We start from the raw sequence: 24,803 nt of genomic DNA, 5'->3' as shown, positions 1-24,803 counted from the left end.
TGAGATATAACCTGTTGCAATTATGGATACTATTTTCTAAACAAAAATGAAGGAGTTACAAATCTATCCACAGCAAATCAAATAAGCAGAAGCTATGACTCACAAATAAAGGGAGATAGCTTCCATTTAAAGTCACATAGAAATCTACATTCAAAGCTGGTGGAACTGCATTCTAATAAAAGAAAATGTACCAGTGATACATAAGGTATGAAACAAAGGCAATCCTTTTTATTTATCTGCCTCTAAAATTGTGCAATACCTCAATTAAAGAGAGGAATAATAACATTAAGTACATCCAGCTATTTTAATTCATATTTTGAATTAATCACTTATACACATTTCACTTATATTTCGCTGTTTCCATTTAAAAAGTTTTAATAGTTATTAATAAAAGTTCATTTTTAAACAAAGACGTTTATTCCAACTCTTGAAGTAAGGAGAAACTAAGTGCACCACTTCAAATAAACTCCTTTTCTCTCTCTTTGCTAGAGAGGTGGGAGTATCTGAAAATGTTCTCACAAACAGGGTATTGGCCTTGGACGATTCATTTCCCAGTCTGTTCCCGCAACTGTTGTTCCTGTTATCTCACTTTCTGTTGATCTGTGGGAGTCATCTCAGATAGTATGTGATAATGCTGAATTTTGCAATGATGTGACTTTGTGTAAAGAAGGTCAAAGACTCTGTGATCATTTTGCATCTTGCAATGTGATAGAGATATGTGAGGGTAAGAAGCAGATAGTTGCCAGTGTTAACTTTTGCAATTATGTGAATTTATGTGAAAATCCTGATTTATCAGGGATAATTTGGAAATCCCTAATAATAGTGAGATGTATAATGATGTTGATGTTACACATGGTGCTGTGTGTTACGGCTAACGGCTACTATCATGAACTTGTAGAACAAGATGGAGAGGTCTTCACCTATAGCAGCCACCTTTCCCGTAGAGCTCGTCACGCTCACAGGTCCTCGGATGCCCCCAGGTCTTACACTCAAAGTAGTACAAGTTTATGAATGTAGGGCAGCGTAGGGCATCGGGAGCCAGTAAATGAAGCGTGGTCAGAAAACAAGCTGTGGTCAAGGATCCAAAGCAGGTACCGTGGTCAGGAACAGGTAAAAGGTCAGGACTGGCAGCAAACAGGGAAGGTCCAGGAACGAAGCAGTGGTCAGGACAACAGGCAAAGAATCAAAGTCCAGTAAACAAAGCCAAAGGTCATACACGAGCAATCCAAAACAGCAAACAGGTTCAAGGCACAGGAGCAGATAAGCAAACAGTAGCTGAGAACTATAACCTCCCTGCCATTTGTGGGAACAGATGGCCCAATCACAATAAAGAATCCACACATGCACAAATCAGCCCAGAAGGTTGTTAATGAATTGTCACCTATTGCGCACGCACCCGACTATCAGTTTAGCCGGGCCGCGGAGGTGAGGGATAGAAGCGTCCCGGCTGTTGCCCTGGTGACAGCCAGAACGTATGGGCAAAAGTGACGTCCTGGTCCTCATGGTGACGGCCAGGATGCCAGAGACAGCCAGATGTGAGCCGCGGTGGCCAGCAGTGGAGCCGCGGCTGTGGTAGAATGTAGACCTGTTTATCCACCCACATCATGTCATGAGGTAGTGACAGGTGACAATGTTCCTGCAACTGCTATCATTGATACTGTGTCATTCGTCGGGTCTTCGGTACCTCTAAACCGAGACCCGGCTTACTCACCTCCTCGCCGGCGTCCTCCCGTCTCCGCAGTTGGGAGCCATCTTAGGTTGCGCAGAACCGATTTTTCTTTAAAAACTCTCCGACTCTCCCATTGGCTCCTCGGCTGCTTCTCCACTATTTAACGTAGCCTTCCCTCTCCTTCTGGGCCTGTTCTTGGACATCACTCCTGCTGAGAACAAGCTCCAAGTTTCTCCTCTCCACTTTCCCAGTGGAAATACCTGCTGTCCGCAGATTACGATACCCGCCATTCCAGTGACTATACCTGCTAATCGCAGATCATCATGCCCGCTATCCCAGTGGCTATACGTGCTATCCGCAGATCATCATTTCGCTATCCTTGTGGCTATACCTGCTATCCGCAGATCATCATATTCGCTATCTTTGTGGCAATACCTGCTGTCCACAGGTCATCAATCCACTATCCCAGTGGTAATACCTGTTATTCGCAGATCTTCATAACCGCTATCCCAGTGGCTATACCTGCTGTCCGCAGATCATTAATTCACCATCCTAGTGGTAACACTGGCTACCCGCTGATCTTTGCTCACCATTCCGGTGACCCAGTCTACAGATAGCGCTGAACTCCGCTGATCTCGCCATACTCTCCTGAGGGCTGCGACCTGCGTAGCGGAAGCTGTTAAAATCCATACCTTCCTGCAAGGGTTCCTGGAGAAGACCAGCCGCTGCGTTAGCTCCGCTCCATCGGTAAAAGTACTAGTACTTTGGCAGATCAGGGTCCTAGCATCCTAGATTTCCGTGACAGTAAGAACAGGCCATGACGGACCCCTCTATGGAACCTTCAGCGAAAGATCTACTTCAACACTTGGGGTAAATGTATCAAGCTGAGAGTTTTCCGGTGGGTTTGAAAAACCAATCAAATTCTAGCTATCATTTATTTAGTACATTCTACAAAATGATAGCTAGAATCTGATTGGTTGCTATAGGCAACATCTCCACATTTCAAACCCGCTGGAAAACTCTCAGCTTGATACATTTACCCCTTGGTCTCTCGAGTGGAGCAACAGGATTCAACGGGAATTGTTACAGTTCTTCCAAGTCTTGGTCACCCACGTAGATTCTCTGCAAATCTCTGCACCATCCCCTGTCGCAGATCCTCCTCTTGTCTTTCAAGGTACAGAGCGCAAGACTGCTTCAACACCTTCTACCTTACACTTGCCTTCTCCCACCAAATTCGATGGGGAACCAAAGTCTTGCTGGGGCTTCCTTAATTAATGCTCTTTTCACTTCGAGCTTCAACCTCAAAATTTTCCGACTCACCGTTCCAAGGTGGCATATATTATATCCCTATTCTCCGGACAGGCTCTGGCTTGGGCCTCTCCCCTTTGGGAGAGAGACAACCCATTACTAAGTGATAGTGCTGCCTTCATAGTTGCTTTCCAAAAGACATTCATTGAACTCGGTCGGGTCTCCTCAGCGGCCTCCAGCATCCTCCGTCTTCAACAAGGGATTCCTCAGATCTCCAGTGGAAAAATGATGCTCTGGTGGCTACCTTCTGGCAAGGGCTTTCTGATAGGATCACATATGTACTGGCTTCACAAGAGTTACCTTCCACCTTGGATGCATTAACTTCTCTATGTAACCACGTTGACCTGAGGTTCCAGGAGAGGTCTTCTGAAAATGAATCTTCACTTAATCCTCCTACCAGACTCGCACCCCGTTTCCAACACCCTCTCCCTCCTGTGGAGGCCATGGAGTTGGGTCACTCCCGTCTAAAGCCAGAGGAACGAGAGCGTAGACTGAAAAATAAGCTATGTATTTATTGTGCTGATTCTGGTCATTTGCTCAATTGTTGCCCCAAGAGGCCGGGAATCGCAAAGCCCTAACCTGCTCCTGGGAGGTCAGGCTAGGGTCCTTTGAATCCTCTCCAATCTGTTTTGGTTCTAAGATGTGTTCCTTTCCCGTTACTATCCTTGCCTCTGTCTGTCCCCTCACTACCAGTGCACTGTTGGACTCCGGAGCAGCGGGCAACTTCATTTCCCAGTCTAGTTGCTCAGTGGGCCCTTCCTGTTATTCCTCTGGAGAAGGCCATTGTCATCACGGCTATTGATGGATCACGAATACCTAAGGGAGATATCACAGAATGCACTAGTCCCCTCACCCTACAAGTAGGAGCATTGCATCTGGAACAAATTTCTTTTTTGGTCTTACCTTCTGCCATCAGCCCACTCATTCTGGGCCTGCCCTGGCTCCAACTCCATTCTCCACAAATAGATTGATGCTCTCCTCAAGTTCTCTCTTGGGGTTCTGCATTCCACCAGAGATGACTTCCTCGTGTCCTCCCTGTTAAAGTGGCTAGCCCCTCTCGGAACTCCCCTCCAGTCGGTCTCACTGCTCAGTATACTTCCTACACTGATGTATTTGACAAGGATCACTCTGAATATGTTCCCCCTCATTGACTTTGGGATTGTCCAGTTGATTTGCAGCCTGGAAAGGTTCCACCCAGAGGCCAGGTTTACCCAATTACTCTGCCCGAGACTCAGGCCATGTCAGACTACATCAAAGAGAACCTCCAGAGTGGATTTATCAGACACTCTACTTCTCCTGCCGGAGCAGGGTTCTTCTTCGTTAAGAAGAAAGACACTACATTACGACCCTGTATCGACTATCGGGGCCTCAACGCCATAGCTATTAAGAACTGTTACCCTATTCCCCTAATTACGGAACTTTTTGATCGCATCAGGGGTGCCCGAATAGTCACCAAACTAGACCTCCGCGGTGCTTACAATCTTATTAGGATCAAGGCTGGTGATGAATGAAAGACAGCTTTTAACATCCGGGACGGTGACTATTAATATCTTGTGATGCTGTTCGGTTTGTGTAACGCCCCAGCTGTCTTCCAAAGTTTTGTGAAGTAACTCTTCCGGGACCTCCTGTATGTGTGTATGGTCGTCTACATGGATGACACTTTCATTTTTTCCCAAGACCTCTCCTCCCACCTGCAACACGTGGCTGAAGTACTTCTAAGACTCCGGAGGAATCAAGTATTCTGTAAGTTGGAGAAATGCTTTGCTAACTACTACCAATGCTTCATTCAAGGGTTCTCCACCTTTGTTGCACCCATAACTGCCCTTACCCGCAAAGCTTCCAACACCAAGCTTTGGCCCCCCGACACACTATGGGCATTCCAATTTCTAAAGAATGCATTCTCCACGGCCCCCATACTCCAGAAACCTGACACGTCCCTTCCTTTCTTCCTTGAGGTCGATGCTTCCAACATTGGAATTGTGGCTATCCTGTCACAGAAACCCGTTCAAAGCAGACTCCCCCCCTGTGCCTTCTACTCTAGGAGTCTTCTGCCAGCTGATAGGAACTACACCATAGGTGATAAGGAGCTCTTGGCAATAAAGATGGTTCTGGAGGAATGGCGATACCTTCTGGAAGGAGCTCAACATCCCATTGCTATCTTTACCGACCATAAAAACTTACTTTATGTCACGAAATCTGGAGAATTAGTGAGTCCTGTATTCCTGCAGATGACAGATGCTCGAACTGGGGCGCGGAGTCTAACAGTAGGTGTTTTTCACCCTGACCCTAGGAGAGGGCATGGGCTTAGACATACCTATTACTGCAGGTCGCGGTTCCCAGAACGAGTGATGCAGGAATATAGGTGGAGCCATATATGGAAGGAATATGACAATAACAGGTAAAGTTCACTGAAGACAATAACAATGAGGAAGTTAGTTGATACATTGAGAAGAGCAATCCAATGGAAACGGTATCGATGAAGAAGCAGTAGATCCGTTCAGACAGTAACTCAGAGCAACAACAGCAGAACCACTGATACAGCAACAGTTCAATAGAAACAAATGTGATGAAGAACAAGCTGATCCATTTAGATGGTAACTCAGAGCATTGGCAAATGAATTACTGATACAGCGATAGTTCAATAGAAACAAATGCGATGAAAAACAAGCTGATCTGTTTAGATGGTAACTCAGAGCAACAGCAGATGAATTACTGGTACAACAACAGTTCAATAGAGTCAAATGTGATAAAGAACAAGCTGATCCTTTTAGATGGTAACCCAGAGCAAATGCAGATGAGTTACTGGTACAGCAGCAGTTCAATAGACACAAATATGTTGAAGAATTAGTTGATCCCTTTAAGTGGAAACTCAGGACTATGGTAGAAGAATAGCTGGTAAGTGGTAACACAGATGACAGCAAATGACTACTGATACAGCCACAGTTCAGTGAAACAGCAATAATGAAGACTTAGCTAATCCGTTTAAAGAGTAACTCAGGTAACAGTAGTTTATATACTGATACAACACAGTTCAGTAGAAACAGTGACAAATGATCTCACTTAAATGCACTATATCTCTATAAAGGTTTAAAGAGTTTAAGCCTAAGTTGCTGTGCCCAGTGTAAAAGAAAGAAATATAAGAACTTCACCACAAAATGCTAACAGGGTTACCAGGTATTTCGGTCATCTTGCTCCCTGAAACATAAATACCAGCCTTGATAAAGACTCAGAGAGAGTTGAAACGCGTTGTCTACAGCGGGGACCCATCTGGATGTGGAACAGAATCGGACTTTTGAGATCTATGCCTGTTTTCTGCCTTCATCTGGTACGAGTCCCTGTTATATTTGTTTGAGGATTGTGGTGAAGTTATATTTCTTTCTTTTACACTGGGCACAACAACTTAGGCTTAAACTCTTTAAACCTTTATAGAGATATATTGCATTTAAGTGAGATCATTTGTCACTTTTTTGTGTGGCAAATTTTTGTATTCTTTTGGACAGGGGTAGCAGGTCAAACCTTTATGGGCCCCTCTATGTCTAAGTAAGATGGTGTGGATTTTTTTTAGTCCCCATCTCCCTGAAGATTTAGGAACCTGCCTCTATTGATGGAATGAAAGAGGATCAGGTCCCTGGGTGAAAGCTTTAGCTGCACGCCTATAAAAAGGGCTTCCCTAAGTTTGCGACAATTGTGTAGTATTTTGCAAATTATTAGTTTACTTTGTCTAGAGGTGTGATTACCCTTTGACAGATCTATAGTTTGTGACGTTCTTAAGAGAACTCTGTTTTGGAAAATATCTCCTACGTGTTCTTGAAGATTTCACAACCTGTTGCTTGTGGAGTCTTCAGCATAGTTACTGCTGGGCTGGATCCTTAAATGTTGGGGACCTGTTTGGATAAAAAAAAATATGTACTATTTAGCTATTGGAAAGCTGATCGACAAGTTTACACTCTACCCCCCTCAATTAAATCAATAGCAACTACATTTAATAAATAGACCTCCTTCCCCAACCAGCTTCAAGATTAATAGCAATCACAGGGGTTTATTTCTAATATCCTTATGTTTCACAATACTTGGCATATTATTATCTGCAGAGCTTGATTGTTGCCTAAAAAGATATTTTTGGAACCATGACGATAAAGCACTTAAGAGACATATTTTCCCCATGGGTCTAGCTTGGTCACATGACAGTTGAATAGGCTGTGACAGCAATAAGTATGTTAGGAACATCAGGTAACTGCTGTTTTCTTTTTGGCTGCTGCAGAGTTGTTTTCTGCTTGGGTGTCATTACCTGAAATCCTCTCACCTGCAGCTCTATCTGACACCTGCCCTGATTGCCTACTACTGGTTTAAATACCTGTCAGCCTCACTCTGCCATTGCCGGCTATAGCGTTCACATGCTTGCTTCTCCGTGCTCCTGGTTCTGTGAATAGTCTGCCTGTTTATCCTGATTGATACCTGTTGTGATCTCAGCCTGGATACCGACATTGCTTGTTTGTTCGTGACCCTGACCTCTGCCTGAATACTGACCTTGCTTGTTTGCTCATGGCCCTGACATCTGCCTGGATTTCGACTCTGCCTTTTCGTCTGAGACTTCTCCTCCCTGCTGCAGGATCGTGGTGCCAGCTATTCGCTCCATCAGACTCACCTGTGTCAGCAGTGTTTCACAGTACAGATTTACTGCTCAATATTGCTCCGGCATTTCCCCTGACTGTGCTGCTCTCTAGCTCCATCTCACACAGACCACAGCTGGTACTACACCATCCTCTACTCCACACTGCCAATCTCTTATGCTGGTGGAGGTTGGTACTACATCCTGTTGCTAACTCAGTGTTCCTGCTTTATCTGGTCCAGGAGTATCTCTGCTCAGCATTCCACTGTCAAGTCCTCTATGGTGCCTACCTACCGGAGTTCAGTTATCACTACTCAAGAATAAGTCCTGGGGACAACCGAGTACCGGCAAACATATCTGGTTCCATGGGAAAGGGGGTTGCTATAGGTGAAGTTCTCATCAACAACAGGTTCTGATAACTCAACTCATAGGGTGATTCGTGACATAAATACACTAATATTCTCCGGGTAACACAGGAACTGCCTATTTTGGTTTTATTTTCATAACTGGTTTCTTGTTAATTAGGTCTTATGAGTGATTGCAAACAATGAGGATTTGCATACATCAGGAACTCTTCCTGTGTTTGACTTTTGCTAGGTTCAGATGTTGAAAAAATAAAAATAGATCATGTAAGAATACAAAGTATATTTTCACATGTGCAGTTGTTGTTTGGGCATTTATCGGTGGAAAAGTACTCATGCTATACAGTAGCTTGTGTATACCTACACTCAATCTAAGCACACACATCTGGAGCTTGTGACACTTGAATAGATTTCTAATTTATGCATCAAGTTGCCATCTGGTAGTTTTTGTCCTCTGGGAGAATATTTATTTTACACATACTCTTTTCATTGCACAATTTAACTTTAAACAACAAACACAGTGAAATAATAATTGCTGTCAAATTACACAAATCATTTGTAAAATTATTATAGTTTAGGCTCAAAAATATATTACAGTAGGGCATGGCCTGGCAGCAGGGCCGGTGCTAGAGTTCTCAGTGCCCTAGGCAAAATTTCAAGCAGCACCGTGTCCTCTGTTCCCCCACCCCTGCATCACCATGTCCTCTGTCCCCCCCCCCTGCATCACCATGTCCTCTGTTTCCCCCCCCCCTGCATCACCATGTCCTCTGTCCCCCCCTGCTTGAACATGCCCCCCGCAGCGCAGCACAACACATCCATCTCTCTCTTCTCTCTCTCTCTCTCTCTGTCTACTTACCATGAAGTTTTCTCCATGCTCTTCTCCTCTCTGGCGACCGGTGAGTTTAACTTCCATGGCCGCCAGACAGCTTTATAGAGGTGCCCTCCAGAGCCCGGCGCCCTAGGCAGCTGCCTAACGGGAGCGCCGGGTCTGCCTGGCAGCCATTGTGAAAAGACGCAAGAGATTAAAGCTCCGTCCAAGATTACAATAAAATTCCTATCGGAACCCCCGAATCGAGTACTTTTGGACCTTACCCGTGCATTCAGACACTCCCTGGACTGCAGGGTTCTCACCTGCTGCTCCTACTGACCACACCAGACTTCCCTACCCACAGCTAATCACCTGGCCTGATGCTGAGCGCTCCGCCAATTCGTGTCCGGTCCTGGAGCTGATCGTGTTGGAGGGGAGGTCGCCGCTTCAGTTGTCCTGGCCCCTGCTGTCCCCTGACTTGTATACCAGTGGCCATACCTTCCTACGTCTGGAGGTGTCCTGCATCAGACGTTTCACTAAAGAAAACCCAGCCAGGTATCATCTACAATTTTTCGTGTTAAAGAGTAAAGAAGTACAAGAAGTTGATAGCTTCATTTCTTTCTCTACACTAAAAGATTTCTAAATCATCATCAGAATATCAGTAGAAAATTATCCTATATATTCATATTGGATTTTTGTTTTTTTACTGAATATTGCAAGACTTGAGTGTATACCAAGTTTCCTTTCTATATGCTGAATTGTGAGTGCCATTTCTATAAATCATCAGATTCTCCGTAAGTACAAAGCTTTGTGGAAATTCACTGCCACCTATTGGCCCTTCGTCTTATTGCACTCATTAGTTCTTAACTAGTCAAGTTTATTGATTTTTATCTACACACTTAACGGTCTATTTCCTTTTCAAATTGTTTGTATCCAATTCATTCACTGTTTCCTGAACATCTGCTCGTTCAACTACAGGACAATAGTTGTCCGTCATTTTTGTGAATCCAACATGTAACTTTAAATGAAAATGTAACATTGTGCCACTACTGAGCCTGGGGGTCAACTTACTGGACTCTTGGGGCTAGATTTACTAAGCTGCAGGTTTGAAAAAGTGGGGATGTTGCCTATAGCAACCAATCAGATTCTAGCTGTCATTTTGTGGATAGTACTAAATAAATGAATGCTAGAATCTGATTGGTTGCTATAGGCAACATCCCCACTTTTTCAAACCCGCAGCTTAGTAAATCTAGCCCTTGCTCTTGTTCTTGACTCATTCACTATTATTGTTTTTCTGGATTAAGGTAGTCATTTGATATGTCAGATAGACAGAAAAGGACAATCCAACCTGAGTTTTTGCGCAAAGAAAAACCTAACTCAGACACTCCTGCATCAATATCCTCGCTTTATCCAGTATCAGATCATGAAGAATCTCAGGCATTAGGACTTATCTAAATAAAGAAAAAACTCCTTGGCGCTAAAGGAGTGGTGTGCGGTACTAGTGTGTAACACAGATAATAGTTTATTATCAATGTATAGTGATTCTGTTAAACATAATAAAATAAACAGTTCTGACCAGAACAAAATAAAGTACAGCAATGGTGTGCCACTGAGTGTGGAAGAAATGCGTTGGAATACCCGACTGACACCTATTCTATTACATTGACAAGCCTTGTTTACAAAGACTACATATCGGCAGCAGAGCATGGCTAAAGACAACTATATCAAACCACCCACTCATGTGACGCAGACCTGCTACATCAGCACTAACAACTGAAGGAACAGCTGGGACACATTCACATTCTGCGCATGTGCGCATTCCTGGAGACGCCATTATCAAAGCTTCCACGGCTAACACAACGCCGGTCCCCGATCATCCTATGGGAAGTAAGGAAAATCTCACAGACTGGCTTCCACAGGAACGAGTAAATCCCTTTTGATCCGCATTGCATTGTCTTACCAATTGGAACTCATGACTTGCTTTGGAACAGACTGTGTTGTTTAGGGGCATATTTAACAAATTGTGATGGTGCACTATCGTGCACTTAACGTAGAATCCATGCCGCGGTGTGTCCCCCGCATATTTATTGAAGGTGCATCGCAGCAGATATCTGCTGCTTTGTTTTGGGGAGCAGTCACCATTCAATAGTATGGTGACTGCTCCCTCTTGCAATCTAACAAGTTCCAAAGAGCAGAGCTGGACAGCGCATGTGTGGAGGGATCATGTGATCCCTCCCTGTCAATCACTGCTCGCTCTCTGCAACTATAGTTGCAGAGATCGAGCGAGATGTTTGTGCGCATGTGCAGTTCAAAGAACTGCACATGCGCAATTGCTGAAAGAAGACGACTGAAGAGGACGAGGAGGTGATCCTAGGACATCGCGTTCCGAATAGGGGGGTAAGTATGATTTTTTTTATCACAGTAACAGAAGTTTTTCGGAACTGCTGTTTCTGTGCTGGGTTGTACATAAATGTGAGAAATAGTTCAATCCTTATCATTGCGATAAGGATTGAAAACTATTTTTCACTTTATGTTAATATTGATAAATGTGCCCCCAAGTCTCCTAGGAGACGTTATAGGCTCTGCTTATTTGGATTTGCTGAAGTGCCACCCGGCAGTGTTAGAGACTTTGCATAAGTTTAAACCTATGATTGCCATACAAGACTTTTTGTTATACAAGTTTTTACAGGCCAACATATTGTCCTTTGATATTATATATTTGATTGCTAGTGGTGCTATCCATGCACCCCATCTACAGCTCAGACCATGTAGTGTACCTATGGTACCTCACACCCCTCCTTTTAGCGCCAAGGAGTTTTTTCTTTATTTGTACAACTACTATTAAGTATAGGGGTCACCCCATCATCATCATTTATTTATATAGCGCCAACATATTCCGTAATGCTTTACAATTGGGGACAAACATAGCACACTAATAAACAAACTGGGTAAAATGGACATAGAGGTGTGAAGGCCCTGCTGGCAAGTTTACACTCTATGGGACAATGGGAGTTTGACACATGAGGTTAGGTCTACATTTTGCATTTAGGCCCAGCCAGACTTGAAAGGTAAAAGTGACTCATAAGCTATATGATCCTCACACAACAATGTTGGTCAAGGGGTAGTTGTATAACGGGTGGTATTAGGGTAATGTAGTGAGGTTAAGAGGGTGGTTGAGGAATATTATAAGCTTGTCTGAAGAGGTGGGTTTTCAGAGAACCAAAAAAAAACCCTGATATGGCGCCAATACAATGTAATCGCTATATAGCTTAAGATACTGGATAAGATATATAATCACGGTACCAGTGGGAATAATGATATTAATATAAGACAGAGGCCAAGCTGCTGCAAAAACCAGGCGGCTGAGTCCACCCAAAAACTAGCAAATAAATCACATACAGATGCAGCGCTACAGACCTATCCGTCTAAAAAGATACATCCAGAGAAAAAAAATATAAAGACAAAAATCACGAATGGTCTCTTACATAAATTTATTACATAAAAATGACATGTATACAATACCTATTCAGGCTAATTCACAACATAATAGGAGGAAGACATTTGACATAAACTAAGTCACCATGCACTGTGACAGAAAATCAAAATGTAAAAAATTATAAAAAAAACATGGCTCATGAGATACATAGAGAACCAGAACGCTACTTATTAAAATATTGGTAACAGCTGTCCCGATGTAGCTAGTTGTGGTAAACGATATGAATATAATGTTCCAAGAGCCTTTGAAATGACCTCCCCGCAGAGACAATTGCTGGTATTAGCCGTAATTAGCAATCAAAAACTGATAATATATCCCATTTGGATAGATGGTAATGTCCTAAGGCCGTATATAGCTCTATGTTAGCATGTATATTTCTGGAGTCAACTTCAATCATATTATGTATTCCGAAGAGAATGAGCGTTCTACTCCATTCCCCCGATAATATATCAGTCCAAACGTGAGTAATAGAAGATGTTTATACTCTGACCGCAATGTAATGAGCCGCTTTAGATCGTTGTAGATGACCAATAGTAGTAGAGATGCAATCCTACATGTAGCGGGTCTGTGACTCACAAACAACTTGAATATATTAATATAGCTTATGTGGAGTCTTGAATATGTGTTGGTGATTGTCTGATTTTCCAAACTTGACGTATCCGCGGTTCACAGCGGGATCTGTATCCGCCATCACACACAATCCTAACTAGAGAGTCCAGCTGGACAACGGTGGTAGGAGGAAGGGTAAATCAGAGCAGACACTCTCCTTGTGGAACCAAATGGGATAAAAAGTATAACAGCTCCGTGTGCAGATGCACCAAATCACAATTTGTGTGCTACATAAAAAACCATTGTAACATGTGACAGACAGATCACATGATCGCAGGGGAATGATTCCTTCACCCCTGCGATCGCATTCTGGTGCCTGGCTGTCACGGTGACAGAGTAGCAGAGACCAGAGGACTGCAAGAAAGCGGGCCCCCAGGTAAGTTTGCGCTGTTGCTCATCAGGGGGGAGGGGGAGGGCCGTACTGGGCCCCATGATTTCTGATGGCGGTAAACCAGGGACATAAAAATGCAATAGAATCCCGTCATTATTGTAAAGCAGTTCTGTAGAGAATAGTGAGCTACAATAGTTTGCTGTTCAGTTGCTTTTAATTTCAATCTTAAATAGACTTTACACGGACTAATGGCTACTGGTTGTTATTTATGCATTGCATTACATATATATAATAAACAACATATACAGACTGAGTTAGATTGATATCATTCTGAACTAACTAGTATATTTATTTCTTTAAGAAAAACTGCTTTTTGCTGTCAGACTAGTAGCAGAATCCACAAAACAGACAGATGTCTTTCTTTTAAAATTGAAAGTTTTTCTAGTGAAAGTAATCTTACGTGGGGCAGTGGCAAACAAGGCTGCCACCAGAAATTGCGGGGTCCAGTACAAATGTAAGAGGCAGGGCGCCCCCCTCCTTCCTTCACTCCCCATTCCAGGTTCCATCTAACCCCTGCAGTAGTTTACCGACCTCTCTCTGCATCTTTTTGCTGTCTCCTTTTGGTTCCTCTCTAGTGACAGCGCTGTGACGTTATTATTTACATGACATCAGCGATGCTGCAGGAAGTCTCCATGCCTTGTTGCGGTTCTCTCTCCGGGAGCCGGGCACCTGGGGGGCAGGGACTGGACCAGATGGCGACAGCTGAGGGGCCCTGACATCTTGGTAGTGGAGGCAGACATGCAGCCTACAAGGGGGCCCACTGTTGCCTCCTAAATTACACACAAAGGTCTCTCTCCACACCACCTCTCACATCTCAGGAGCATCTGCTGCCTAGAAATGGCGTCCGCTACTTCCCTTAATTCACAGCGGAGGCCCCTTCCCCTAATCAATTTATTTGAGCCCAGGGCTGGTGGGGCCCCACTCTGATGTACTCCCTGTATCCCCCTGATGGCAGCCCTGGTGACAAATAAAATAAATTTGAAAAGGATACAGGGTGTTTGCGTATGAGATTCAGCAGCAGTTGCACACCCCAAAAAATGCTATATATATTATTATATTCTAATCTTTTGTATTTTTCAATACTTGTCCATTTTGGAAGTGTCATTCTGTGAAATCTATATTTATAAAAGGGTGTTTGTGTGTGTGAGGGTTTTTTCTGGGCATTTTCGACATTCAGTTGCCACATGTAGAACATTGCAACAGCTGCAAAAAAAAGATGTCTTCTGCCTTGCCACCAACTGAAGCAAGCTATTGGATAAATGAAACAAAAACACAAATTTAGTGTTCGGTGCAAGAGATAAATATGTTGAAATGCTACGCACACACTAAATTTGAAATTTTACACAACATGCATTACGGAGAGTGAAGAGGCAGTAACAATCCGATGTCATTAGATGGACAGAGGCATCAGTAGATGTTTAGAGAAATATATACCAAATTGTAAAGAGCTACTTAATTTTCTGTCACTATATAAATAAATGAGGATAGAGACTAAGGTGGCCTGCAGCCATACCAGAAGCCTTCAAAGACTATGCATACAATACATTGCCAGAGTATTCATCGATTGCCAAGAGCATGACTTTCATTAACTTGTTTTACTTATATGCTCTGTGCCATAATGATGCCCTTCTGAATCAAACCAGGAGACCTGTATATATTTATGGGGAGGGAGGGCTAAAAAATCATCCTTCCCCCCAGTGGAAACTTTGTCCAACCCTACGGTAAAGGGGACTGCCTGTGACTTGCAGCGGAGGTTGTTCCCAAGACCCGTGTATATAAATATGGAATGTATATAAATAATATTTATGTTTTATTAGTGAAGTTTAAGAAATATGTAAACGAGACAGTTCAGGTAGGCAAATAGTTGCCCTTCGTACACATGTAAGTGTGTATAATACTTACATTGATGCAGATTTGGTTGCCCAAAACATGTCGTGACAACGCAATTGAAAGTCCACATTCTGAAAAATTAACAGGACAGATTTTGTACCTTGCAAAGAATACATGTATAGATGGATATATGATGGATGATATATGCTATGTGATGGAGTTAGGGATCCGTAAAGTATGGTTAATTATTTTTAGAATTGAATCAGAGAAAGCAAATGCACTGGTGGCAGATTTAGAAAATCCTTCATTAAGACGACAATGGACAACTACAGACAGCGGCATTAGTAGACCTTTCAATGGTGATGAGAGGGCACAAAGAGAGAAAGCGTCGCATGAAATGGATAATCTGGCCATCATAATCGATTACAACGATCATGCAAGACTTTTTGAGAAAATTGTCAAAAAACATTGGTCTATTCCAGTGATGGCTAACCTGTGACACTCCAGGTGTTGTGAAACTACAAGTCCCAGCAGGCTTTGCAAATAGATAACTAGTTGATAGCTGGCAAAGCATGCTGGGGCTTGAAGTTTCACAACATCTGGAGTGTCACAGGTTAGCCATCACTGGTCTATTCTAAGGAAAGATGAGAACCTCTTTAGAAAAGTGAACTATTTATTTTTTCCTTTCTGGATTACATAGTGCACCTTGTCTCACTATTTATACAAAAATGTCATCAAGTTTTTGGAGAATTATAGACTATTTCCATCGCTGGTAATTCCTTGTTTATGGACAGTAGGAATGTTTGTTGCTCTTATTATTTTTCTAAGAACCCTTATTTTGGGGCTTATGGAGTTTTTTTTGCCACTATTTTGATCAGTGCACTGATTCACTTTGTTGTGTATTACAATCTTTCTTAAACAAAGTCTGTACTACATTTGGTTTTTCCATCTGCCATTTATAGATAGGCTACACCACTAGCATCGAGGAGACTTTTATTTGTTTTGCAATTAATTCCTTTTCCTCAAAATACTCCATAGCAGCCTTTCCAGTTTAGGTAGAGGTCAAAAATCATACCCTAAGCTTTCATCTCAAAAACATTAAAAACAATTTACAAGCATGGCTGGGAAACTGGGCTGTCATTGAGTATTTCGAGGAAATGAATTAACAGTAAGCATAATTCACATTCTTCCTCTTCAATCCTTCATGGAAGCCAATACAATGGGGTGTACCAAAGCAATACAGTATGCATCATATGCATCAAAATCAAGAATTATTTAATGGCTGAGTGGAGAACCTGTCTCCCAAACTGCTAAATAAGATATCCAGCGGCGTATAAGATAGCCTGATGATAATGAAAAACAAAGATAATGAATAGACGTCCATCCAGCTACCCTGCAAAACTCCATTGAAGAAGCCAAAGCCTTGCTTGCTCAAGATGTTGTCACTGCTCGTGCTCCAGCCAGAACCACAAAGAGTTGTTCTGCGTTTATAAATCCTTTTGTCCTGAACAGATATGAAAAGACCTCTCAAGTCCAGGGAATGCAGTTTTCTTTCTTTTTCATATTTTGGCTGTGGACAGAAAGATGGCAGTACAACCTCTTGTTTTATATAGACAGTATCTTGGGAAGTGATCAAAGTGGAAATTTAGAATGGGCGGTATGGAAAATGTAAGTGAATGGAATTTGACAGTTTTACAATATAGGCGGTAGAAGTTGCAGTATGGCATACCCATACTTACCTACTTTCTTCAGCTCCCTTCCGGGAGCCAGCCAGTGGAGGTGGGCGGGGCGGCCAAAATCGCGTCATTTCGGCGGGGCCAAACACCGCGATTCACCGGGAATCGCGGCGCCTGGGATCTAATTCTGCCCACTTCACTAGGAAGTGGGCACCTCCTAGTGAAGTGGGCAGAATTCGGGAGATTGCCACACTCACCCGGGAGTCTCTCGCAAAATGCGGGACTCTCCCGGTCATTCCGGGAGAGTTGGCAAGTATGGGCATACCAATATATACATCCCCACTCTGACCACTGATCTTGGGTAGAGATTCTGGATTAGTTCTAAACACTACTTTATCGGCATAGATATTGAAATAGATATTGAGAATTGCTCTTTGCACCACTGTGCCTGCAATTCTTCAACTCTGCAAGCAGATGTAATTGTTACCAGGAAAATTACTATTCAATATTTTACTCATCTCATTGAAACTTCTTGCAGTGGTTTAAAAGGGAGACAACAGAGTGTTTAAAACTAAATTAAGTTCCCATGGAGCCACAAAGGATCTGATGAAGGGAAGAATTATATTCACTGTTTGCAAGAAGCAAATTAAATCTTTATTAAATTTAATCTTCAGAAATATCTAGGAACACAAAGAGCAAATATCACAGACCAATATTGAATCAAAAATTGTTCATATGAGCTCACAAAATATTGAGTCACACTCGTATCGTGATGGATTCAGAATTGATAGAAATATACTGGATACACGTGGAGTTCGTGATGTCTTAATAGCCACACGCTTTTAGTCACCAATTAGGATATAAATGTCCCGAACCAATCTGATTAATATTCCATGTGCTATGTGATAATTATGTCCTTATCCGACACAGTCATATGTATAACCAAGATGTAAAGACAAATGTCATCCGTAGTGTAGAAAGCATAAGCTTACCAGATTCCGAGATTACAATATCTCACTCAATCGGCGCTGCTCTCGCCGTTACCAGCGTGTCGCCGGTGTGTTACAATCCGAATCCTCCTCCCGCATTACAGATCCTGGTTCCTACGTATAAACATATGTCGGGAGTCTTCGTTCCGTCCTATTGGTAAGATGTGTGGTTAATGATAACGGTCTTTTGCGGTGCTATTTGGCATAAGCAGTCCCCGCTCCAAGATCCTTAATAAACCTTTGGTACAAAAATTTTAATTCCAGTATTTACTCTAGTGTTGGTGTGAGCTCCATATGCCCATTCTGCATGTAAGTAGCGGTCACTCTGGAGTCCTAGACAACCTATCTTACGCGTTTCGTTGTGTTAATACAACTTCCTCAGAGATGTCCCTTAATAATAATAGTTAAGAGCAGCTTTTGGCGACAAACCTTTTGATCCCTGAAGATTAACCCATCTTTGTCCAATAGTACATCAAAAGTCTAGTTTCTAGTGTCTGTCTCACATGAACTAGCCACCCTTCAACTCCAATTCTTTTATTGTAAATAAAAACCACATATGCATCCAGGCGATAGGTCCATTTTAAAGGGACAGGTAGGTGTGAGTTTTCAAGTACATACCTGCCAACTTTCCCAATTGAAAAATTGGGACAAACTATCCCATGCCATTGATGCACTCTCAAACCATACCAAGTTAGGATGATTACATGACCCTTTTTAACTGAGGATTTGGATGGAGTATAATTGCTTTAATGTAAAACAAATATTAATTATCATGCCAGAATTATTAGACTGGAGAACTAAAATCTATTTTGTGCATGCAAGTGTGTTTGTGCATGTGTACCAGGAAAGAGGCACTTGGCTTTGTTTGTTTAGGTTTTGTTACTATATCAATATGTTAAATCATATTTAAAGTCCTGCAGCCTGTCTTCCCTTATAAAAGCACTGAAGAAATATACTGAATTACACAGAAATGTTTTCTAAAACCTAGGTTTAATAAATTAACAGGTGCATGCCAGATGAAAAATACAAAAATACATTTAAAAAATTGAACATTGCAGCATGAACTGCTGTCACCACGATAGTGTCAGTAAACATTATAAAAACTCAAGCTCTTGATTTCAAAAAACAACTCGCAAAATTATAAAACCAAAACAAAAAAAGTCAATGACAATAGAAAATGATCAAAAGAAAACTGTGCGATACAAATGTTATTCAGGAGAGGAACCGTTTCACAAACTCATTATCGTAAATCGGATTATGCAAAACATAAAAGCCAGGATCACTATAATCTTACACTAGGGGAAAAACATGCTGATTTACAGTCACAACCCGTTTAGTTAGAAGATATCTCTGTAAGGAAAGCTCCGACAAAAACGGAGACATACATGCAGCCATTTACAATTCTTGTTACTCTGTAAACACGGAGCAATAATGGTAAAGGATAGACATTACTGCTTTCACGATAGCATGGATTGCCAGTTAAAACAATATAAAACTGCTTAATTTCTGTGTACACACAAAAAGCACTACTACTGTGTATCCTTAGCTTGTACACAGTGGAGGCAAAAAGTGCCTTATGCCTCAGTGATGTGACTAGCTTCTAATGAACTGACAGGTCTTGTGATCACGACTATTGGTTCATCCCAGGATATGGCAGTCTCCACGAGGCTACTCATGTCTTAGCGATGTTTTAAGTGAATTAGCAGGCTGCCTTCTCATGAAAATTAATGCAAGTAACAAAAGGGCTGCCCCCACTGTGTAGGCGATGAGTATACTTTACTAAGGGGTTGGTTGTAAAAGTTCAATTTTCTTTGCTGCAAAACAATCCTTCATTTTCCAGAATACTGCTCTTGTTTTTCTTATTATTTGACATCATGTTTAAAATAAAATGTCCTCATTTTTGATGAGCATTTCCACCACAAGTCTCTGATAACGGATGTCATTTAGTGCTGCCATGGCATCTAGCTCTGGGGCACGCATGAGAGTTGGTCCAAACACTATGCCAAGATTCTCTGCGTTCATTAAGTTGTCCTTCTCATGAAGAGTTACCCTGCGGGGGATACAAAATTACATCTCATTATGCTTGTTGTGAATCTGAATTAAGGGTTATCTGTAGGACATTGCAGGCACACGAAAACATGCAAATACATCCACTTGTGCCCAAAATGCATTGTGTACTTTTCAGTTTTGGTTGATCACAAACTGTGACATTATTCAATGGAAAAGAGCTATTATGTGTTGCTAGGACACTGTCTCATTCCTGTCAAACTGATGCCCAAAGGACTGGTGCACACTGAAAGCTGAGGTTCTGTCAGTAATATAGGCTGAGGTCATCTTGTCCGATGGGTGAATAGAAATAAGAAGTGTCACACTGAAGTTAGCTAGCTAGTATTATGGAAGTCTATAGATTTGTATTTAGTTCGAGAGAAGCTATGGAGCCAAAATGTCATAGATTATATGCAGGACCATTCAGAATCGGGAGCCATTCATCTGGAGATTGCTAAATGAGCACATGGTAAAAGTTGTAATCAAGCAATAAGTGGGTAGCCCAAAGGTTCTGAAATGCCAGTCACACATGCTGCGGTATCAGGCAATTGGACAATATAGCAGTATGTGGGTTCCAAAATTAGCTGAGCGTCTGATAATTTAATCTGTCGTAGTGGATCCCTGAGAAAGATATCAGCCATGATGACTGGGTATTTTGGAAACTTATGGGTTTTTTGTTTTTTTAAGATTGAATTTGAATAGGTAAAAAAAGTGTGTAAATGTTACAACAATTTATAATGTTAATCATTGTTAGTGAAACATTTACATTTTCTATGTACTGTCTATTTAGTAAAAAGGGTTGTGATCATTAAAACCAATTGAAAAACAACAGGGTTCAGGGGCAAACATACAGTAAACGGTTGTTGAGCTGTAACCAGCAATTAAACCAGAGAGCCTGTTAAAAGGACCAATAAAATCAGAACAATAACATTTAACAAAAGGGAAAAACCCAGGGCTAATTCTATAAACAGTTCATTAAAACAAAATGTATGTAGTTATAAAGAATTTATCCAAGTAGAACTAGATTTTAACTTTGAGACTACACATTGAATGTCCCAAAAATATTTTTAGAAAGGATGTTCTTTTGTTGTGCTTGATGTGTATAAAAAGGTTTTTGTTTGTGCTAAAATGCCACAGACTTACTATTTTAGTTTTGTGACTTTAACCATGAAGGTATACTGTTAAAATGGTAAAAATGCAAGGTTTAAATGTTTGTTTTGGCTCAATAATCACATTGGCTAATTCTGTTATCTTGTGCGAAGCACATATTCTATAATAGGTCTGCTTGGAATGATAAAGAGAAAGGATTATGGCAAATGTATCATGTAGTACAGCATGACCAATTAGCAGCTAATGCTGAGAGCGCCTTGGGAACCTGGCGAACGGGAAAACTGTTTCACAGCCAGTGGGCATGGAATAATTTCCTACTCCTGGTGTAGGACTGGGAACAACGCCAAATCAGCCTTTTACTTTACAATACTGTTTAAGCCCAAAACAACATTACAGCATTTGATGTTTTATATGGATTTACCTTTTCAGATGGGCCATGAGATACCGTAGTGTTTCACAGTGTGCAGGAGGAAGCAACTTCAATGCTTCGTGAAGAGCCTCTAACTGGGAATCAGGGTCCGCAGCCTCTGAATGATACATGTACAGTAAGATATAGTTAGTCCACATTATAAGAATGAAAAACAAAAACTTCAACACATTGTAACCCTATAGAAGCATATCTGATTACATATGTATGTACCATTCTTGGAGGCATTGTAATAAACACTGTTGTGTATTGTTCCACAGTGTAAGTCATATCTAAATAAAAAAGCAACATAAGAGTCATGCATTCTAAGTGGTTAGCACTTCTGCCTCACAGCACTGTGGTCATAAGTTCAATTCCCAACCATGGCCTTATCTGTGTGAAGTTTGTATGTTCTCCCCGTGTTTGCGTGGGTTTCCTATGCTATGTTTTCTATGGTTTTTTGGATGATCAGCTATCGTTAGTGTTAGTGTATTTTATGTGCGGCCCAAACCAACTCGTCGTCTTCCAATGTGGCCCAGGGAAGCTAAAAGGTTGGACACCGCTGTTCTAAAGCCACCCTTAATATTCCCAAAGTGCTCCAGGTTTTTCGTATGGTGTTTTGTGTACTGTTTGACATGCTTCTAATCTTAGATGTTTTATCTGGTGGACAGATTCCAAAACTTTCTCTACTACATGAACTTACATACTTATATACTGTGAACAGGGTTACCAACTTCAATCTGTTAATTGTTTATATCCGTTCCTAAAGAGGAATATATAACTAAACTAGGAGTTAAAGTGGTATTCTGCATAGTTTGTTTCAGCTGCCAATCTTGGGCCCAAAACCACATTTTTAAATAGAATATCTCTATAGCTGCTCAATATTGATACAATTATTGCATCATGATGATTATACCTTTTGATGAAGAAATATGTTGATTTAGGTTTATTTAGGTAGAGATGACGGGTCTTGTTTTTGTTATTTAAAAAGCTAGCTCTCCATATTCCGAACTGCTTGGTATGTAGGGCAGCACGGTGGCTAAGTGGTAGCACTTCTGCCTCTCAGCGGTGGGGTAATGAGTTCAATTCCCGACCATGGCCTTAACTGTGTGGAGTTTGTATGTTCTCCCCGTGTTTGCGTGGGTTTCCTCCGGGTGCTCCGGTTTCCTCCCACACTCCAAAAACATACTGGTAGATTAATTGGCTGCTATCAAAATTGACCCTAATCTCGCTCTCTCTCTCTGTCTGTCTATGTTAGGGAATTTAGACTGTAAGCTCCAATGGAGCAGGGACTGAAGTGAATGAGTTCTCTGTACAGTGCTGCGGAATCAGTGGCACTACCACGTGTCCTTAGTTGCCAGAGAAATTGCTGCTGAGGTTTTAAAGATACATCTGTGGTTTGAGCTACTAACCAACTGCACTGTACCAAACTTTTGTTCTGCATGTTGGGTGCTTTTTATAAGTGTAAGGAAGTCTTAGTGCAGGTATTTATAATACAATACAAATGCTATGTCCAGTGGTCTTATAATGCTGGGGAGGGGGTCGAGATTCCATAAGAGTGCACCTTGATGTGAGTGGATGCACTAACCTAGATGCAAAGTGCTCATGGAAATGATACTCGAGTACTGGAGAGGAAACTACCCAGCATTTAACCCTTAAAAGGACTCGGGAAGCTTGATAAAATAAAGAATGAGTTCTTAGTTATTTCTGGCCAAGACCTGAATGGTATGTGAATCGCCTTTACATCTATAGTTCAGTTTCTTTTTCTCTTTTCATTATCCATTGCTAGTGCACAATTGGTTCCCAAAGAGGATTATGGGGACTTCCCATAAATGGCTTGGAGACCTATGTCAACCCATAATTTAGAACACTTGGTTTAGAGAATAGGACAATATTTTATGCCTAGCATCTACTTACTTGCAGACTCGAGGAACTTCGGGTAAGCGTCATATGTGATAAGTGGAATTGGTAATTCCCTGAAGTACAATTTCAACGCACCAGTTATAATATTAATATCTTCATACACATTGACAGAGATATCGGCTTTCTCTCCATCTAAAAGAGAAAAACAAAAAGGTCAATATGTCATGTTCCATAAATTATTAAATCAAATTCCAGGCTACTCATCTGACAGTAGAAATAAAAGAGCTATTCAGAGTTGCTCATATATAGTTGAAAAAAATAACTAATGTCTACACTATTTTCTGAATACTATTTTACCGTAAGCAGCCATGATGATCTCTCAAATGAAGAGCATGGACAAAGATGACAAATGCTGAAATCATATCTTTATTTTTGCTTTAAATGCCAGATGTATATAGGTAAATGTATCTGTAGCAAATATTATTGGTAAAGATCTTTACTTAATCCAAATCAGACAGAAAGAGGTAAGGCATATCCAGCAACTAATGAATTCTGCACTACAATCAAAGGCAACTCACTAACACTGCATCATATTTCTTTTTCCACATCCACTTTAAATAAAATATAGTACAGTGGCTAAGTGGTTAGCACTTCTGCCTTACAGCACTGGGGTCATGAGTTCAATTCCCACCATGGCCTTATCTGTGAGACGTTTGTATGTTCTCCCTGTGTTTGCATGGGTTTTCTCCCACACTCCAAAAACATACTAGTAGGTTAATTGGCTACTAACAAATTGACCCGTGTGTGTGTGTGTGTGTATGTGTGTGTGTGTGAATTTAGACTGTACGCCCCAATGGGGCAGGGACTGATGTGAATGAGTTTTCTGTACAGCGCTGCGGAATTAGTGGCGCTATATAAATAAATGATGATGATAGTACTTTTTGTCATAGCTTAAAATACCCCCAATTATGGGTTAGGAATTTATACACACATTTACACTAGGGGGAGGTGGTTTTAAAATGCCTGTAAATTAATTTCATACTTTACCTCTGTCAAAGGCCATTTTGGCGTCTTCAATGAGATCAGTAAAACCTGATATTCTGTACAACCCTTCTGAATTCAAGCCTGTCGACAAAGACATAAATATATGAAAGTGACATTAGTTTTAAAGGACATTCTGGGGGCTTATTTAAATTAAATCGATGCAATAATCACAAAATAGCAGTCAGATTCTCATATTCATCTAGTGCAATAGAGAAAGTAATGGCTAACGGACTGGTTTATACGAGTTACATTTGTGGACAGATCATGGTTATTTAATAAGTGCATGAGCCAGTCAAAGCACAACTTAAATGTCAACTATATCCAGGCACACTTGGGTAATATACAATAAAATAAAAGCTGGAAGCACTTTCAGGAGCGTCAGGGCTTAAATTACTTTATTTGGACCTACTTATAAGTGCATTTTTTTAAACCAATAAGTACAAAGACACTCATTAAGGCACTAGAGGTCCACTAAGAGCGAACAGATAACACATTACCTGCAAAATATATCAGGGAGCTCCATGATAATCCAGGACTATCAGGATATGTTGATATTTATATGCCACATTTGAACAAAACAGAAATTG

The 24,803-nt window shown here is 41.4% G+C and overlaps 1 protein-coding gene across 1 annotated transcript in view; it reads right to left on the bottom strand.

The window, feature by feature from the left end:
* Positions 1-18,718: 18,718 nt before the first annotated feature.
* CHN1 (chimerin 1) overlaps positions 18,719-24,803 on the bottom strand; it is a 65,550-nt gene continuing 59,465 nt past the window's right edge. Inside the window, exons 11-14 of the mRNA XM_075180584.1 lie at positions 24,220-24,297; positions 23,227-23,364; positions 21,325-21,430; positions 18,719-19,797 (exon numbers count right to left, since the gene is read on the bottom strand). Of these exons, the coding sequence (XP_075036685.1) occupies positions 19,626-19,797; positions 21,325-21,430; positions 23,227-23,364; positions 24,220-24,297 (494 nt within the window). The 3' untranslated portion in view covers positions 18,719-19,625. The remainder of the gene's footprint in view (positions 19,798-21,324; positions 21,431-23,226; positions 23,365-24,219; positions 24,298-24,803) is intronic.

Source organism: Mixophyes fleayi, chromosome 7 (genome assembly GCF_038048845.1).
Source record: "Mixophyes fleayi isolate aMixFle1 chromosome 7, aMixFle1.hap1, whole genome shotgun sequence".
NCBI lineage: Eukaryota > Metazoa > Chordata > Amphibia > Anura > Limnodynastidae > Mixophyes > Mixophyes fleayi.
This window is presented reverse-complemented; position numbering and strand designations above follow the sequence as displayed.